The 20,992-nt window shown below is 37.1% G+C and overlaps 1 protein-coding gene across 3 annotated transcripts in view; it reads right to left on the reverse strand.

The window, feature by feature from the left end:
* Arhgap6 (Rho GTPase activating protein 6) overlaps nucleotides 1–20,992 on the reverse strand; it is a 499,280-nt gene that overhangs the window by 168,476 nt on the left and 309,812 nt on the right. Inside the window, exon 1 of one of the 3 annotated variants that reach the window (XM_052713492.1) lies at nucleotides 4,906–4,927. The exons of the other annotated variants lie outside the window; for them this stretch is intronic. Within the exon in view, the coding sequence (XP_052569452.1) occupies nucleotides 4,906–4,920 (15 nt within the window). The 5' untranslated portion in view covers nucleotides 4,921–4,927. Of the gene's footprint in view, nucleotides 1–4,905; nucleotides 4,928–20,992 lie in introns of those variants that run through there. 3 annotated transcript variants of the gene reach the window in all.

Here is a 20,992-nt window from a genome sequence, read left to right on the forward strand (position 1 = left end):
CCAGCTGTTTCAAAGAATATAGGTTGCTTTCCACAAACTGATGGCAAGGCCCCATTGCTAAAGACAACATCTACACAACTCACTGGATATGGAGAAATCGAGCCAGTGTGTACAAATAGCCTTCACGCCTATGATCTCATGTCTTTGGTACAGGAAGGTACTCTGTATGCTCTTAAAAGAGAAATGTAAACATCAACCCAACCGCAGACTATTGGATCAATAATGGTGTCCAGCCTGCAAGATATGCTAGGGCAATAGTGGCACAAACTTGTGGGAGTAATCAAGAAATATCTGATTTGACTTAAGGCCCATTCCACAGATAGAACCCATACCTAACACTGCTTGGGTGACCAAAATCCTGATACCAGATACTCAGGGACTTAAGGTAAAACAAAATGCCACTGTTCTTTAAAAACAAAACAATATAGTAATAAAATTACTTCTAATGATATTCTGCTCTACTCATAAATCAGTGGCTTATTCAGCCATCATCAGAGAAGTTTCCTCCTGCAGCAGATGGGAACAAATGCAGAGACCCACAGACAGACAGTATGGAGAGAATGAGAGACTGTGGAACACTCAATTCTGAAAGGGTTGTCTCCATCGAATCCCTCCCCTATAGGACTATAGGACTATAGGAACTATAGGAACCCGACGGAAGAGGAAATAGAAAGTAGGAGCCAGAGGGGATGGAGGACACCAGGAGAGTAAGGCCCTTTAAATCAACATGAGCAAAGTTCATATGAATTCAGAGAGACTGAAGCAGCATGTACAGGCCCTGCACAGGTCTGCACCAGTTCCTCTGCATATATATTATGGCCTCTACTTCAGTGTTTTTATGGGATTCCTGAGTGTGCAAACCAAACGAGTGGGTCTCTTGTGCCTTCTCTTGGGCTCTGTCTCTTCTGCTTGTTTCTTTTGTCCAATTCCAATATGTTAGTTTTTATTTTATCCTATTATATTATATTATATTTGCTCATTATCCCTTAGAATCCTATTTGTTTTGTTCTTTTAAAATAATTTTATTTTATTTATTTATTTTACATCCCAGCTGCCAGTTTGTTTCTAATGAGAACAGAAAGAGAGTGGTTCCCAATGGGAGGGCAGGTGGGGTGGAACTGGGAGGAGTAGAGGGAGGGGAAACCATAATCAGGATAAATGTGAGAAAAAGGTCTGTTTTTAACAAAAGAAAAAAATTAAAAATAATTTTTTAAAAGATGGTATTTTTAGTACTCAATCCCAAATTTGTTTTTTGTTTGTTTTTTTATTTTTTTTTTCTATTACTTTAAAGGCTGTGAAGCCTTCAGGAGTTGGGAGCTGGACGATAGAAGTAGGTCCGTAGGGAAAAACCTTGAAAATTACATCCACTCCTGTTTTTTTTAGCATGCTGTCTATCTGCCTTACACCCACACTGCCATGGACAGAGTTTCTTCCACTACACACCCTCCTTGCCATGATGGACTGTGACCCTCTGAAGCCAGGAGCCAAAATAACTCTTTATGGGCCTTTAATCCCAGCACTCAGGAGGCAGAGGCAGGTGGCTCTCTGTGAGTTCAAAGCCAGTCTGGTCTACAGATCAGGTTCCAGGATAGCCAAGGCTGTTACACAGACTTGTTACACAGGTCTCGAAAAAACAAAATAAACAAATAAATAAATAAATAAATAAATAAATAAATAAATAAATAAATAAACAAATAAAAATAAAAATAAACCTTTCTTCCCTTAAGTTATTTATATCAGTTATTTTGGTCCCAGTGATGAGAAAAGTAACTAACATAGAAAATAATATTTAAATATCACTGACATTCTATCAATTAGTACTTTACTAGAATGAACCCATTTTGGGTATACATATATTTGTACTGAATAACTGTATTATAAACAAAAGTACTTACAACATTTACTGACCAAAAGTCTTTCCCACTTTAAAGAACAATAAAGTCCTTACTTGTATGCCCAAGGAAAATATAAATAAATAAATATATAAATATAAGATAAATATAAATATCTTTTTGTAATCTTTAAAAACTAACTAACTCTATAGTTAGCAAGAATATTTAGCCTATTTTACTTCACTTCTTATATCTGAATGTTCCAGTATTTCAGGAAAATTTAAGAAAAGGAGATGGTTTTTTAACTATAAAAAATTATATCATTCCCAGCTGCCTCAATACATCATAATTTGAAAGTGATACTCTAATGATATTTTCCCCTTTGTTTCTCTTCCAAATGATACTAAAATAAGAAAACAGTAAGTAATAAAACAAAGCAAGTGCAGAGCTATGGTTGCTAAGGTAACCATAATCATATTTCCTTTAAACTGTGGTAGAGCAAGTTCATGTTTCCTTAGGAAGCTTATATATGTTCAACGTCCTTATTGTACACACCAGTATCACCCTTATCAAGCAGGTGAAAATGGAGGTGCAAAAAAGTACCTACATGTAGCTAGAGTTTTCCTGCCTGGCCCACAGTCAGGACAAATCTCTCTCACCTGCCAGTCCCACAGCCGCTCAGACTCAACCAAGTAAACACAGAGACTTATATTGTTTAAACTGTTTGACCTAATGGCTCAGGCTTCTAGCTATCTAGTTCTTACATCTTAAATTAATCCATTTCTATAAATCTATACCTTGCCACGTGGCTCGTGGCTTACCGGCATCTTCACATGCTGCTTGTCATGGTGGCGGCTGGCAGTGTCTCCCTGACTCAGCCTTCCACTTCCCAGAATTCTCCTCTCTCCTTGACCCGCCTATACTTCCTGCCTGGCCACTGGCCAATCAGTGTTTTATTTATACAGAACGATATCCACAGCACCTACAACATTCAGATTATAGAAGAGATATGGAGAAATAATGCCTAGAGGCTCAAGGAAAAAAAATTGATATCTGCCTTTATGGCAACTGTGTTAACTACAGCATTAATAAGTTCTGCCCAGAGATCATGCAGTAAACACAGGTTAAATGGACTGCAAACCTCTGATAAAGACCTTGGCCTCAGAATAATAATGAACAATTCAGTATGGGCACTCTATGAATTATCATTTTTGTGAATAAAAAGGTGACTATTTATGACCTGAAGAAAAGATCATTTTCCATACACATTTGAAGAAGTCTCTTCAATAATTTGTATCATTTCATGCTACCTGCAGGACTGAAGGGACTTCCCCCATACCCCCAACCACAGGAATTGGTCAATATCTTGGAGATTGGTAGGAAAGGTAGTCACACTGAGCCCTAAATGATTTTGGCTAACTCAGTAACCCCTGAATTCTAAAAGTGTGTAAAGATGGTTCAATAGTGGAGAGTCCATGCACATTTTCCCACAGAAACAACAACATGTGGTGGTTTGGGTTCCCAGGCCAGCTCATGTAGCCCCCATTTAAATGTGAAGCACGAAGAGGGGAAGTATAAACATAAATGAGAACTACATTCTCTTCCTTCTGAGATCCTGGAAAAGAGAGGAGACTCCCAGGCATGGGGTAGAGGAATAAATGTTGGGTTAGATTCAAAGATTCTGTATCAGTTTCTTCTGGAAGCTCCTAGACCAGAAATCATGTCATGGGAGGCTCTGCAGAGTCTCTTCTATCCACCTCAGTAGCCTGACTCAGCATAGGAACGTAATACATCATTTGCTGAACCAATGAAATAACAAGCCTGTGGGTCTGGGTGGTAATTTCAGTATTTCTGACACTCCACCACCTCCTGTGGATGAAATATTTGGGAACAATAGACCAAGTGCTTTGATTGTTTTGTGCTCTCACTTTATTGCCCTTAGATTCACGTGGAACTTCTCGTATTCCTGTTTTGTTTAGTATAATAGGGATAACACAGGGCTCAAAAGAATGGTGTGGGAGGCAGAGTTGAAGAAATAAAGTGTTTTAAAGACAAATTTAATTTCATGCTGATGGTCCTTTTGTGTTTATGACTATGTCCCAAAATAGAGTCCGAGAAAAGAAAGTGTATTGTAGAAACATGAAGAGAACTCTAAACAAGTCAGCACTTTAGGTGATGTTGTATATTTTAAATTCATTATTCATTTATAAATTCCTGCATTTTTATTTCCCCAGACAGGATTAATTCCATAATGCATAACTCATGAAAAAAGGAAAAATATTTCATTATTATGCACCCTATAAAGCAATTTTAATGCAGCTCTTATATTACAGAGGAATTTATTTGTAATTAGTCTAAAATAATTTGCTAGTTGCCACTTTAAAAAATATTTTTTACAGAATTTTAAGGACAAATAAAAGACCCACTGAGGTTGGGGATGTGGCATAGTGGTAGAGTACTTGCCTAGCATGTGTGAGTCCCCAGCACCACTAAAGTCAAAATAAAAATGATGAGTTCCTTGAAAAGAAAAATCTTTTCATTCTCATTCTCCTTTATACATAGCTTAAAATATTTCTAAATGAGTAGGTAAAAAGAAATTACCTCCCAAGTAAAAATACAATTTTTCATTTCTAAAAGCATATCTTGATGTGAACAGCACATCTCCGAGAGAAAATGAGGAGAGAGAGAGAGAGAGAGAGAGAGAGAGAGAGAGAGAGAGAGAGAGAGAGAGAGAGACACCACCCACTTGTCCAAGTTCCTCCCACATAAGGAGAATTGGACCTTTAGAAGCAAAAGTGCACACCCTTCCTATTTGCACAAAAATAGTAGTGTTAAACCATTAAGGAATCACAAGAGCAATTTGAGCTGAAATGAATCAAAATGAGTTTTAAAAATCTAAAACAACACCAGACTTAAATTCTAATATATATAATATATATTGTAGAAACATGAAGAGAACTCTAAACAAGTTAGGCACTATATATATATAGTGCCTAAACAAAGAGATACTATTGTAAAGTAAACATCCATACCACATAATTAAATATAGGTGACCTAGAAACACCCAACTTACAAATATCCTGTACATGGGAACAGTCAATCCAACACAATCAGATCAGACTTCAGGTTGAGAGAAGGATTCCCCTAGGAGCCATCCTGGTCTCTTCCCACTGGATACTGGAGTTGGTCATGATTAGAGTGAAAACGAAAAATGGGAAGTCATGGTCCTCACTTCCCACCATTCTCACCAAGGAATCTATTTCCCATAAGTGTTACAAAGATTGCCTTGGTTCCCAGGCCGGCACATCAGAAGTCCACTGGGCCCGCAGTTCAGCTGGAACTGTGCTATTAATACTAGGCAGACTTCCCACTTGGAAACTAGCTCTAGCCCTGACAGTGTTGGTCAGCTCTGTTATGGTTAAATGAATTTGTGGGCGGTCCTGGGAGCCTGCCAGTTAGAACATCCTTTCTGTGGGAAAATTCCTTTCAAGGCCCAAACAACTCACTGTCAAACATGGTTTTCAGCCACAAGTTGGGAAGGGCCTCAGGCATTGACAAATCAATCCTCACCTTTCTTTTCTGGAAATGTTTGGGTAATCATTACAGCAAAATAACACAGACAAGCATAAAGCAACCTGAAACTCAACACAACAATATGCTCCATGGCAAAGAATGGGTATATTTTACTGACGTTAATGTATCAAAAGATTGTCTACACATGCATGTGCGTGCACACACACACACACACACACACACACACACACACACACACACACACACACACACACCGTGCACAAACACTTCATCATATGATGCCTCATGCAAATGTGTTGTCATTAATAGAGAATTGCTTTCTTTTGTTGTTTAAAAAAAAGATCAACTATGACCTAGGCCCCACTTCTGTGCTTTAACTTTTATTCTCTTCTGAAGGTTGATTTATACTCATTGAGCTACATTCTCCGTTGGTTCTCCTTAGACTCAAAAGACATCTGTGCAATAACCTGATAAAACTTGGAGGCTTTCAGCCACGGGGCAGGAAGTGAAAAAGTTGTAACCCACATTAGTCTGGGGCCTCAGGAACATAATATTTAAATCAGCCAAGAGACTAATCTAATGTAAAAGTCTTCCTTATTGCATGGGATGAATGTGTACAAAGAATATTGTTCTCATCAATAGCAAATAGGTTGTTTAGTACAAGGTGGTAAACTACAGATTCTAATAGTTTTCACGCACAAACAATAATAATAAGTCAGAGATGATACTAATTTTACAGTAGCAGATTATAATTCTGTAGGAAACTGGAAATAGCACTGTTAATTAATTAAGGCAAATCAAGCAATGGACATAGTGAATCAGTCACAGGCATTTGGCAGAAGCAGGACAAAGTCACCCATATTAATTTAAAGACAGCACAAAAATCGCTAGAGCCCAGAGTACTGAATCAATGACACTTTAGCTTTGTGTTCTAGCTTTCTTACTAAATCATTTCCAAGTATAAAATAGTTCAGGACTCACAGGAAACCTAAAATGAAGTCATAGAAGATTTAAGAGATTCCTTAAAATAAATGCCTGAGGATGATCTTTCAATTGGCCCATAAAATATAGACTCACACGTAGAAAGACTGGATCATCTATACTTCATTGTAAGACTGTGGTAATTTCAACCCCACCTTGCATCAAAGAGACTGACTAAATTAGTGATGTCAGAAAAAACATTTCTGAGAAAACATTTTTCCATTTGGGAATGTAGAATTACTCAGTTTACCCAAGAGAAGAAGAGATTTCATTAAACCATAAGAGGAAAAGGAAATTATGTTTAATTGGCATATTAATCCTGTAAATTATACTGCAGTCTTAGAAAGACTGAAGGTAACCCAAACTGTTTTTGCTTTGCTTATACATTTTTTTTTTTGGTTTTTCAAGACAGGGTTTCTCTGTGTAGCTTTGCGCCTTTCCTGGATCTTGCTCTGTAGACCAGGCTGGCCTTGAACTCACAAAGATCCGCCTACCTCTGCCTCCCGAGTGCTGGGATTAAAGGCGTGCGCCACCACTGCCCGGCAGCTTATACATTTTGTCAATATCTTTTTAAATCTACAATAAGATTTATGAACATATATATCAGTATCAAGTTTCTTATCACTATATCCCAATTCAGAAGTTCTGATTAAATTAGCATAATTTATGTTAAACAGTGCATTTCTATTGTGTTGTTATAGTATATTGTGTTGGCTTCCCACTTAAAAATACATCCCCTTCCTTGTCCCTAATATGGCCCTCCATGGATCTTACAGACCTCAGATTTGTCTTCTTTCTCTTGCTTCCTTCAGCATCCATGAAACTGTTCTGTGAAATTCAGTTGGCTATTTACCATTCAGACACATGGATATTATTTGCCATTGAATTCTATACAATTTTATATATGTATATATATATATATATATATATATATATATATATATATATATATATATATATATCTTACTGAAAGACCTTGGTGAAACAAGAAAAATTGAGACCATATAAAACAGAGAATTTTCCATTCTTGTTAGTTTGATTTTTTTTATTAATTTTTTAAAGGTATGTGTAGGTATGTATATGTCTTGGTATATGTATTTGAGGGCAGTGTCCATGGAGGCAGGAGAGGAGCCCTTGGAGCTGGAATTAAAGGCCATTATAAATTACCCAACATGGGTGCTAGGAATTGAACTCATGTCCTTTGGAAGAGCAGTATGTCCTACTAATTAATGAGCCATCTCTACAGCCCATTGTTTGCTTTTCTGAGATGGCTACTAAGTTCTACAATAATGAGGCTAATCAAAGTGCTTGAACCAAAGCACTTTGAAGCTAACATGCTGAGCCCTGTCTTCTAAAGGAGCCACAGTCTGTAAAGGGAAGTGAAACTTCTAGGGTCAGCACCCATATGATTAACAAGAAAACCCACATGCATGCTGCACTACGGCTTGTTAAGGAGACTGGCCCCTGTTGGGGCAAATGCATGCTATTTCAATTTTTAGCTCATACAAACATTAGCAAAGCAAATTTTCTCACATCATTACCCATAGCCAAATATATAACTTTGAGATGGCTTTCTCTCCACTCTTTATTCAAAGTGAGGGTAACATTTATGTAAAGGATTCTTGCCAAATAGAAGAAGCCACTAGCCATTTTCATGTTGGGATGAAAGAATTAATGAAGCAATACATGTATGGCAGTTGCCATTATTATCACACACACACACACACACACACACACACACACACACACACACACACACACGTATATAAATTTTCTTATCAACAAATTGTTGACTAAGTCTTACAAAGATTTGTCCACTGAACTTGCTTTCAGACAACCTGACTTGGAATAATTTTCCACCCATGAATATCTCTGTCACCTCTACAAAAACTAACTTTATAAATAGCCTCAGTCTGTTGTCCACTGTAGGCACTTGCCTTTCCATCCTCCTTCCAGATTTCTGATGTCAGTCTTCCCCTGTCGTCAAGAGTAGATGATCCATCCTAGCTCCAAAAATAGAGTTTCATCATTTTTAATTGGTGGTTATATCATTCAATATGCTTTAAATGCATTTCAGATTAAGGTTGGTTGCATGACATTTAGGAAAAGGGCAACAAATCAAACACAACAACGGTTTTTAAATCAGACGCAAGTAAAATTCACTGCTGGATAAAGAATCCAGGTGTTCTGCAATCTGGGACACTGGGATGCATGAGAGAAGAAGTTTCCAATAGCCTATGCTTCCTCCATCTGAGGGGTGGGGCTCTCAGTGCCAAAACCATTGCTAAAGCTCCAGACAGACTTATCTGTACTTTAGGCAGCAGGAATTACACACTGATGGAGATTTAGTCTCAAGCTATCTAGAAGGCAGTAAAAAGTGTTCATGGAGAAGAGAGGCCAAGTAGCAGTCACTGCCACAGTCTATTTCCCAGCCACAATCAAAGGAAGGTAAAGAAGCTTGCAGAATTCTCCTAAGAAAAGAAAGAAAAAGGAAGGGATGACCTGTACATCTTCCTCTGTTCACTCTCACATCTCAGTGTGGTTGTTTGAAACTAATATAGCCCATCTTGCCATCAGCCAGAAAGTAGATTGAACATCATACAGAACAGGATGGATTCTGGAAGGAGGCCTATATATGGATCTTCCGACATGCTGGACTTTCTTTTATGTTACATTACAATTACGAGGCTGCTTAATCTCCCAAGAGGGAGGAATGTTCTCTTGTTTGCAGCCAAATAGCTTCTAATTCATTTGACCCATCTAATCAACCTTTCAAAATTTCCCCCTTGGTATATGCTTCTACAAGTTAATTTTATTAGAATCCTGAAAGACCAACCAATATTTTTATTTTATTTTATTTATTGTGTTCATGCATGCGCGTTCGTGTGTGTGTGTGTGTGTGTGTGTGTGTGTGTGTGTGTGTGTGTGTGTGTGTAAGTGCACTTTACATGTGGGCTACAGTATACTCTTGGAGGTCACAGGACAATTTTTTTGGAGTCAGTTCTCTCCTTCCACCATGGATTCCAGGGATCAAACTCAGATTGTTAGGCTTGCACGGCAAGCACTTTTACCTATGGGAGCACCTCACTAGCTCCCAATTATTATTTTATTCACTCTACTCAAAACAAACCTCAATGACTGTCTTTGGAATATTAAGCAATGAGTATTACTAAAGTGATATATTGTTATCCTCCATCCCCAAATAAAAAGTAGAAAAATAATTACAAAATTCATTGCATATATTGGGCTCACAAGCACTAAAAGACAATTGTTCATTTACATTGAATGCAGAAACCCACATTGCATTTGTTTATTAAGTATCGGAAATAAATGATAACAAATGGTTTTTGATGCCTGGTTTTGACACCCACTGGAACTGTGAAATAAAGCAAGCTATTCACTTTGAACAAATTAGCTTCTTTTTATTTTAGGAGCAAGAAGCTGGATAAATAAGTCAGTAGTTGAGAGCACATACTGCTGTTGTAGAAGACTCAAGATTGGTTCCCAGCACCCATACTGGGTAGCTCAAAACCACCTTCAATGTCAGCTCAGAAAGATCTGATGCTTCTGGCCTCTGTGAACACATTCACTCATATATACATACCTACCCATAGATAGACACACCTACACATAATTAAAAATACAGTATTGAAAAAGTAGAAATATAATAAAGAAGGAGATATACCCTTTTGCCATAATCTTCTTAGGCTGCCACAACAAAATAACATTGAATGACTGGCTTGGTCTAAGTAGCAGACATTGACTTCTCAGAGTTCTGTAAACTTGAAACCTGAGATCAGATATCAGCATAGTCTAGTTCTAGTGAAGACACTTCCTGATTTGTAGATGGCTACCTTTTCTCTGTATCTTTACATGGCAGAATAAACCCTGCTTTCTTCTAACAACACTCAACTCATCATGGACCCATCCTCCCTACCTCAGCTAAACTGAATCATCTGCCCAAGGCCTCATCTAAAATGCCATCACATTCAGGGACAGAATTCCACACAGAAACCCAGGAAGATGCACAAGCATTTAGTTTCTAACATCATCTTTTTTAAGAGGTATGTCAAGGTTAAAGACTATGTGAATTGTGTAATGGTAGAAGTTACAGCATTTTACTCAATAACTGGCAGTGGTTGTGTTACTAGCAACCATTGAGAACACAAAGAAGAAGTCAAAGTATATGGCTGAAATGTTCATTCATCAATTCATTTAGATATATACATAAGCCTCCTAATTTCAAAACCACTAAAGGCAAAATGAAAGCTATAGTAGGTTTCTAAGCTAGAGAATAAAGGGTATATACCAAGGAACTATAAAGCAGAAACCAAGACAAAACAGATGACATAACTGAACAGAAACCATGAAAGAAAGGGGGAAAAGTAGTCTAGAGTGAAGTCGGAGGGGAGAGATTTAAAAAGTTGTGTCTATAGCCAGGTACTGTGAAAGAGTTCTGTTTTGTAGTTATTGGTGCCTTGGAGTGCTTCATGCAATGGTATTTCAGTTTTCACAAAGGCTAAAACGTGATTTTCCTCTTACATTCTTTCCCTTGTAATTTTTACAATGATGTTGGTCTGCCTGAAATAAGAAAACTTGACTATAGTATTGAAGCTGTAGTCAATCACAGGGTGAAATGAATGAATCTACAGTGACAAGAGAGGGGATTTGTGATGTAATTGTGCTTAAGGAACAGATGAGAGATACAAGACTTCCAGGGAAGAGCAAGACATAGTGTTTACAGCACCTCTGGGGGTTGCATATCAGGTATCCTACATATCAGATATTTACATTACGATTCATAACAGTAGTAAAATTACAGTTATGAAGTAGCAATGAAATAATTTTATGGTTGGAGTCACAACATGAAGAACTGCATTAAAGGGTCAGAGCATTAGGAAGGGTGAGAATCACTGACAAGAGTAGAAATACAAAGGAGCTGTGGAGATAAAAATCTAAAAGAGGTTAAATGCAGTCAGAACTCACCTTATGGAATTAGAGGTGATGGTTCATGTAAACTATAGAAAAAAGAGACTTGGAAGAGTGATTGGATAGATGCTACTTGGCAGAGGGTTGAGGAATAGACAGAGGTGAGTACATGACCCATCCTCATCAGATTTTTAGCTATAAACAGGAATGGCTTTTAGAAGCGTTTTTGCCAAGGCAGAAACTTAACATGAGATAACTGTATAGAAAAACAAATTCAAAGCAATGGGTGCAGTCAGATGACATACTCTGCAGTGACCCCAAAATAAAGAGTACTATTTGAAATTTGGATAAAAAAGATAGGTTTGCCTCTGAGATAGGAGGAAATGAGATCTATGGTGCCTGTAAATGATTCATGCATGATAAATATTTTAGCAAAAGGATAAGCTGACCCCGTATGTTCATGTGCAACTAAAAGAATGTTATAGTAAGGCTTTAAATAAGCTCGCCTTAACTTTACAAAAATGTATGTACTGAGATTATTATTATTATTATTTATAATTTGTTATGAGTTTTGCTCTCTCTGGATCTTGAACCCATTATCACAAGAGCATTGATAGGGCTGAGCTTCTGGAAGTGATTGACAGATCTTGTACTCATGGCTGGTTAATGAATCACCCAGGAAACATGAGAGACCAGGATGTTACCTCCTCCAGACCATGGGGTTTCCAGGCATCTGCCCTATCAAGCAGGCACATCTGCTTCTCCACATGAAGGAAACAAAGCCAGAATAGAGGGTCGGCTGGCAAAGCCACAAGGTCAAGCCTTGGCCTCTCCTTCCTGGCTTCCTGCAGAGACCTGGGCTGAGCTACATGACCTGACTTGTACCGATTCTGCACACTGCAGAAAGTACTAAAGCAGGAGCCATTGGGAGTTCTTTCTAAACCTCCAGAATGCCCTCTGATTCATTCACTCACAAACCTTAACTGGCCTCCTCCTGTGTGTTAGACACTGCCTGGGCTCTGAAGAAAGTGTAGTGGTGACAGAGAACATTTTCCATGTAGTACCAATGCCACAGTTCTTACATGGGACTAATCATTAGTAAGGCCTCTTACTGTTTATCTAAACGGATGCATCTGTAAATCTTGCTCAGCATATTGGATTACTGTTTACAGAGGGTGAGGTTGCTGTTTATTTCTCAGCATGGAAGATGCACATGTTGTACTTTTCATTTACGAGGTACAGCTCAGAGGAAACAAAGCCTCAGAATAAATACTTCATTCTAAAATCCACAAAGGCTGATGAGTGCCGAAACTAACATGTGTTCCAATTTTTACTATGCCCATTTGGTTCAGGCTTCCAAACCTGTCAGAAGATCCAAGTGCAATATAAGAGAGGACAAGTATTTTGTGACATTGCTTCAAATTTACATTCTCATCCCTTCATTATTAACTTTCCAATTTGCCTTGTTACCATATTAGGATACATCTAGGAATTCATTTAACGTCGTCTTAAAGTTTGTACATTTTACTAGAAGTGAAATCAGGTTATTACTCTAAGAACATGGTTCTTAACACTGGCTTTAATATTTCTGGTTTTAAGCTAAATATGTTGGGATTTCTTCGGAAATTATAGAACAAAGTATGCTAATATTTTATTTATTGAATTGAAATAATGAATTTCATAATCATTTACAGATATTATATACAACACTTTATTTTGCATTATGAACTTTTACCCATGTAGATGTCTCTGTGCTTTTTAAAAAATATCTCTGAAGCACATGGATTAAACAGTTCTCTGTAGCTTGTATGTACAGATTGCTTTTTATGCCTTATTTTTTAAAAGTGTTATATTAAAAGCAACAACATACACATATTTTACACACTAGTGGAAAGCCATAAGAAGTGAATTGCCTACAATAATATAAATCAACCATAAGATTTTTTCTTTGTCCTTGCTTTTATTAGTGTGGTACTGCCTACTGATCATGGAATTATTTCTATAATTTAAAATAAGGACTGAGTAGCTATTTCTCAATTCAAGTGTACACATTTTGAAACAAATGACTTCCTTAAAGTCTTAGACATTAAAACGTGATACAAAGGAATATAGACAGAATTCTTTACTTCAAAAAGTTTGTACATTTAAAAATATTATGTCATTTCCAATGACACAGGATGCAAATAGAACCCAGATGCTCACATGATGTATGATTTCCATTAGGTTAACTACTATTCTGTAATAATGTTTCTTAACACATGTTGGGCATTGCTATTCAGAAAATCTTAAATCACAGAATGCTCTGGGCTTTGAAAAGTCTATGTAAATACTCCCAAATATGGAAACCTCTGAAATCTATACCATCAGACAAGATATGTGTAACCTGCTTTGCTTGAACTTATACTCCTATATTCTATCCTGTCTATCTCTGTCCTTGTACCCTATAAAATACATAGCAAAGAAGGAAAGGTTTTAGTAAATATTTGCATAGTAAAATAACAAAATGTTGTCGAGAAGTGGTGGTGCACGTGTTTAATCCCAGAACTCGAGAGGCAGAGGCAGGTGAATCTCTGTGAGTTCGAGGCCAGCCTGCTCTACAAAGTGAGTTCCAGAACAAGCTCCAAAAGCTACACAGAGAAACCCTGTCTTGAAAAACCAAAAAAAAAAAAAACCCTAAAAAACAAACAAACAAACAAAAAACCCAAAAATAACAAAATGTAATTGTCACCCTTTAAAATGTGTAAGCTTTTGAGTTCCCATCTATCTATTTCAGACTTTTTACAGACTACTGAATCATGTTCTTTGATAAATTTTCACCAAATAGGACTTCATTATCACTTCCTGCCCAAATCTCTCCACCAAGTTTGAAATATGGATTTCAGGAGTAGGGAAATCCTCCTTGTCTATAGAGCATTGTGATAGTTCCTGTTTATCTTTTTTCCCAGTCCCCTTTATGACGAAAAACTGTTTCTATGTCTCTTCAGATGACTTACCAGGAAATCTAGAATTGTGCTTTTTAAATCCCAGTGTGCTTATGGTGCCAAGAGAAATTCCTTTTCTGTTCAGCAGGTCTGGAATGAAGAACTGCTGCAGCTAGTCTCGGGGCCACACATTGAGTAGTGTCTGGTATGTTCTCTGACTTAGCCATGTCTTAGATCCCACGTATCATGATGTACTATCCCTCAAGCACTAAGTGACTTGAAGTCTCATCATTGAGGTCAAAACTTAATGTCATCGGTTATTTTCAGTACAAACTTTAAGGAATCGAAACAAAAACATCTACCTCAATTTTATGATGTAAGGATTAAATGAGATACTAAATATAAAATCCCCATCCACCGTAAATAATTTTTTAAATGATGGTAGTTGAAATTGGCATCATCCTAACCTCTAGAGTGCATTTTGAGTTCTCTTTCCCATTTGATCTAGTACATCCCTGCCATTTCCCTATTTTTTTAAAGCTGAATGTAAATGAGTACCTATTTAGATAAATACCACAGAGAAGTGAGTAGAGACATCTTATGATACGTACCTTAAAATAGTACTTGAATGTGCTAAACTGTAAAGTGTTAGGTACGTGTAGAAATGACCATCAAGGTTGGGGCAGATCCATAGACAAAAAAGGGCAAGCCTTTTGCCCGAGAATTGGTGACAAACAACTGACTGTTCACAGATGTTTAATTATCTCTTAGCCAGATTAAATTCTATGGGCCAAGGCTGCACCCCATACTATGCATTTGTCAGTTGTAATTGCCAAAAGCAATTCAACTGCATTTACTATTATAAAACACCGTGCTACCTGTAGAAAAATCAGGATAAGTATTAGGAAATAGGAAGAGATTGAATAGTGCCTCTTCTTTTCTTAATTGAGTGTATTTCAATTTTACTTTCATTACTTCAACCTTTCAGAAGGACCTTTGTTTCAATTTACATAAAATTACAGTATTTAAACACCATTTTATAAAGAGTAGTGAGAATTAAATCTACAGGGTCAAAATCATTACTATGATTATTGAAATTGTAATCTTCTTCCCCATGATAAAGGAGATTTTAAGCTATAATATTTCTCTTTCTTGTGATGTCAATTTTACAAGGTCAGTGCTCTAACCCCTGAGCTATGGAGCCAACCATGTGATGTCAATTTGAATGTCAGATCCGAGTTGTTCTTCTAAGTATAGTTAATAGAAACGGAAAGGTGAGATTAGAAACTTGGAAAATTTTCTTACTAGAAAATTAATAATGGGGACTGGAAAATGATTAAGTTGTTAAAGTTCTAGCTTCATAAACACAAGGACCTGAGTTCAGATCCCTAGCACTCACACAAATACCTGGGTGTGCACATACCTGTACTCTCAGCTTTGGGGAAGCAAGACAGGAGAATCCCTGGGGTTTACTGGCTAGCCAGCCTAGCCTATTCCATGAGCTCCAAATGATGAAAGGCCCTGTCTCTCAAAATAAAGGTGGATGGAGAGCAATAAAGGAAGACATTTGATGTCAATCTTTGACATCCACATATACACACAAAGAGAAAAGCAGTCTCTGACTACTTAGCCATTATAAAATCGGATACTGTATTTGAAGTGACAATGCATTTTATGTTGATTTCCATAATTCAAAGTTCACTACAGACTAAAATTTCCATTGACACTTCCACTGAGTTACATATAAAAACCTGCTTAGACTGCAGTATTTATAGCAACTAATGTGAGAAAATGGATCTCTTAAATGAGAATTCAAGGAACTATTGGACAATATCTCCCCAAGCTCAACATGAGCTACAGATGACTGACTATGGCTCCACTTTGCATTAAATATGGTAACATTTGTATTTTTATTCTACTAGGGCTGCTTCTGGCACTGGCATATTTTATTTGGTAGATAAATCTCAAAATTCCTTAGCAAGGGAGAGAAATCACAAGCACACTCCATTACCTGATTGGAGTGGTGGCTGTTTTCTAGAAAATAGGCAGTCCAGACCTGGGCAGCAATGAAATGAACCTGCTCCCTCATGTGTATCTCTCATCAAACTGGTTCAACCAGTACACAGCCATTTATCCTCTAAGCCAGGGGTCAGCAAACTATAACCCACAAAACAAATTCAACACATCTCCTGTTAGTGTAAGCAAAGTTTTAATGGAATCAATCACACACATTCATTCATATATCTTATATGCCTATGTGCAGAGGGTTGACATAAACCATCTACTTGGAAAAGCCTAAAACATTTTACTATCCAATCGAAATGAACTAAAATGTACATAGCACACACACACACACACACACACACACACACACACACACACACACACACAAACACACAAACACAAGAAAATACACTTGCCTTGAAATTTAACTCATTTGTTTTGAAATTTTCATAATATTGTAATAATATAGAATTATTATAAACCCTAAGAGTGACTTATGGAGTTGGCATAAAGAGATTACTACTGAAAATTTCTATATAAATTCTCTTTAGTACATGGCTAATCTGTGACAAATTAATTAAACATTATCTATCAGGAAGATAATTCTTAATTTTATGCATGTAAATGGTGAAAGATAGAATAAATAAACATAGGGATGCTAGGCTTCTTATTTCTATAAGTGTATCATCAAGGAAATGGCAGCACTCCTGTTTGTGTTCAACTCTCAAATATCTACATAATAATTAGGAATAAGTTAACTGAACCACAAGAAATGTCTCCATAAAGGTATATTATAATCTTGATTTAGATTTAATATATCTCAATACATATTTTTAAGCAATAAAAGCATGTAATTATTTGAAGACTTAAATCAGATAAGGAAAATTATGTTTAAATTGAGAAGAGACTCATCTTTGTGTTCTGCTCTAGTTGATTTTAAGATGTGAATATTTACATTATTAAAACAAAAGGAAAGATAAACCATCTGTTGTGACCAGTTGTGCATCTTTCCAATATAGAACCTCTTTGCTCCTTCAGAGACTTTTAAGTATCTTCTTTGGTTTTATTACTAGAATGTAGGGACACATGTAATGATAATCAAATGGCAAATTCAACAAGATAATATTAATGCTTGTATTTCCCTATTTCATATTAATATGTAAAAGTAGGCATTTCATCATTACAAATATTTATTATGAATGATTCACTATATATCAAGTAGGTAAGGAATGATTGCATTTTAAACAAAACTTCATGTTATATTTAGTACTTTGAGCTCAGATTCTTCATTTCCTGTACATTTTAAATAATAGCTAAAAATAATTAATGACTTAATTGGGACAACAGTTTGCCATTTCTACTATGCTTAAAAGTCAAAAATTGCCGGGCGGTGGTGGCGCACGCCTTTAATCCCAGCACTTGGGAGGCAGAGCCAGGCGGATCTCTGTGAGTTCGAGGCTAGCCTGGTCTCCAAAGTGAGTTCCAGGAAAGGCGCAAAGCTACACAGAGAAACCCTGTCTCGAAAAACCAAAAAAAAAAAAAAAAAAAAAAAAAAAAAAAAAAAAAAAAGTCAAAAATTATTTTAGAAATTCAAAAGCCAAAAGATTACTAAAGGAATACTTATCATGTAAATTTTAAAAAATTATGTAGATGTCATGAAACTATAGGTTCTAATCATCCTGAAATGCTTAACATCAACATTAAAAAAGCTCAACTTTATTTTACATATATGGATGTTGTCTGCATAACTGCCTGTCACCACACAGACCAGAAGAGAGTGTTGGATCCCCCTGGAATTGGAGATATAGACAGTTGTGAGCTGCCATGTTGGTACTGGGAATTGAACCCAAGTCCTTTGCAAGAACAGCAAGTGCCCTTAACCACTGAGCAATCCCTTCAATTCTAAATCTTCTAATTTTTGATATTCATTTTTTACTGAAGAAATGTTTTGGACAATTTCATACATGTATGTAATGTGTTCTTATTACCCTCACTGCCACCTTCTCTTATCTTCTCCCCACCCCAGTTAGCACCCCTCCCTCCTTAGAAGTCCCCGTTTCCACATTCATATCTTTTTATTTTGTTCTGTGACCCACTAATTTTTAACTAGTCCTGTCCGTGTGACTGTGGAGACAAGTGAGCTCACTCAAGTGTATACACAACTGAAGACAATGATAGTTCCTCCCTCAACATCTATCAGTAGCCTATAATTCAAGAGAAAAGAGTAGGGCCCCTTGAGCCCTTTCCAGATCCATGATTAGCTTTTAACAGTCTCACTCCTTTTCAGGCCTACTACAGCCAACTACAGTTGCTATAATATCATGGTTGCAATGCCTGCATCCTTCCCTGAAAACATCTCACAGCCTTTCTTCCTATCTTCTGGCTCTTTCCACTTCCTTTTCTACAATGTTCCCTGAGCCTTTAAAGGAAGTTGTTTAAATGTTCTGCTGAGGTTTTTTTTTTTTTTTCATTTCTTCATAAACGTTAGGATCTAAACCTCTACCTATCTTTATTAGTCTTTTTAAAAGCTTGTTGTTGCCAATACTCAATCCAAGAATACACAGATGGAAGTACGTGAGACAAAAGCCCAACAAAGTCCTGTATGGTGAGTACAGTGAAAATAAAACATGAAGCAAGAAATTTTGTTTTCTCCGCTTTGGGAAAAAACAATCCTCTGAAATTCTTAATAAACACAGGGAAGAGCAGAAGAGGAGAAGGGGGGAATGGAGGGGAGGAGAGGGGGGAGAGGAGAAGAGAGGATAGGGAAGGGGGAGAGAGGGGGAGAGAGGAAAAGAGGTCAAGATTTACTCAGATATTTTTACTGAAGATCTTCTTTACTTAAAAATCATTGCCTATATGGATTTGGAAAAATTGAAGGTCTACATTTCAAGCATATAAATGTCACATGGGAAGTATCTTCTGTTGTGGAATAAACATTTTGTATACTGTGAATATGTGTCACTCTGATTGGTTTAATAAAAAGCTGAACAGCCAATAGCTAGGCAGGATTTTGGGGTCAGAGAGAATGCTGGGAAGAAGAAGGGCAGAATTGTGAGGAGATGCCAGGACTCAGAGAAAGCAGCATGGGCAATACAGGGTAAAGGTAATAAAGCCATGAGACAAAAAGTAGATTGATAAAAATGTGTTAATTCAAGTTGTAAGATCTAATTAGTAATAAGCCTAAGCTATTGGCCGAGTTTTTATAATTAGTAAGTCTCTGTGTCATTTATTTGGTGCTGGCTAGCAGTACAGAGAAAGACTAGTTACAATATTCAGTTTGCAAAAATGATTCACATCCAAAAAGGTTATCATTTTAATGGTCATACTTTCAGGATGGAAGTTTAGCAAAGCAATAAAGCTTACCCAGCTGTCCTTACTTGGGCCTCACTGGACTGGAATGGTTGAAAAAGTGTGAACACCTAGGTAACATGGGCACAGGAGGTATTAGGGAAGTCAATTTGACTTGTGATTTTATTTCCCTTGGGACTCTAGGTGCTAAAAAAATATAAAACATGTTGCTTATAATCAAATGTGTTCAAAATTGGATTTAACTTATCATTGTTCTACACAAATATCAGCAACGTCCATCCAGTTAGCACTCCAATATGGAAGCTGTTTCTTATTGAGATCAATAAATTATCACTCTTTTGGCTATAAATATATAAAACAGGGTTATGATCAATAATTTATGGAAATAATCTTAAGATACAAACACAACCTAAAGAGACAACTGTACAGCTAGGTCTGCTGAATCAAAGGACTCGAGTTCTTAAGCACAGGGCCCTCTTTCCTGGAGTGAGCACTGATATATAGCTGTGCTCTCTCTTGGAGTAGGCCTGCAGTGGTCCTGCCATAGAGTGTCTTGAAAATTCATAATAATATTCAGTAAGGCTATAAATGACTTGTTCAGGTACATGGAAGCCACAATTGAAACAAGTTTGGAACTTGTGGGATAAAACTGAGGCCTAGCTTATCACTGTCACTGAGCCATAGTCCCATCGTAATTTAGATCATAAGGAAGCCTTAGATGGTCATTCTTTCACTGGTGGTAGGCTCTAGGATAGCGATTCAGTCTTTGGTCCTTGGAGCATTCAAACAATAGTGGTTTGGTGGTCATAAAGAAAAATCTCAACTCTGGCCAGGGAATCATATCAGTACCTTGCTCAGCCATCATCAGAGAAGCTTCCTCCTGCAGCAAATGGGAACAAATACAGAGACCCACAGCCAGACAGTATGTAGAGAGTGAGAGACCTGGAACACTCAGCCCTAAAGAGGATGTCTCTATCAAATCCTTCCCCTGAGGAATCAGGAAACCCTGTAGAAGAGGAGGCAGAAAGAGTATAAGAGCCACAGGGGATAGAGGACACCAAGAAAACAAGGCCCTCTAAATCAACAGGATTGTCAAATGTATGAACTCACAGAGACTGAGGAAGTATGCAAAGGGCCTGCACAGGTCTGCACCAGATGGTGTCCTAGAGCTGAAAGGAGAAGTGGACATATTCTAACCAAGAAGCTATCTCCAATTCATAACCACTTGCAAATAAAACTTCAGTTTTCTCCAAGGGAGTCTCACTGTGGAAACAAACTACTCTTAAGGGTAGGCTGCATGCCCAGCAGTACATGGCCAACAGAAAATAAACTCAAGCATCTTTGAAGGTTCCTTGTCTTATAATGTCATGTCAGAGCTTTTCCTTTTATTTGTTTTTTAAACTTATCGTATTTTTAATTATTTTATTTATATATTTTATCTCTTTTTACCCTACAGGTCCTTTGTGCATATGTTATGGCTTC

Source organism: Peromyscus californicus, unplaced genomic scaffold (assembly GCF_007827085.1).
Source record: "Peromyscus californicus insignis strain IS unplaced genomic scaffold, ASM782708v3 Scaffold_10__1_contigs__length_136768540, whole genome shotgun sequence".
In the NCBI taxonomy this organism is placed as follows: Eukaryota; Metazoa; Chordata; class Mammalia; order Rodentia; family Cricetidae; genus Peromyscus; species Peromyscus californicus.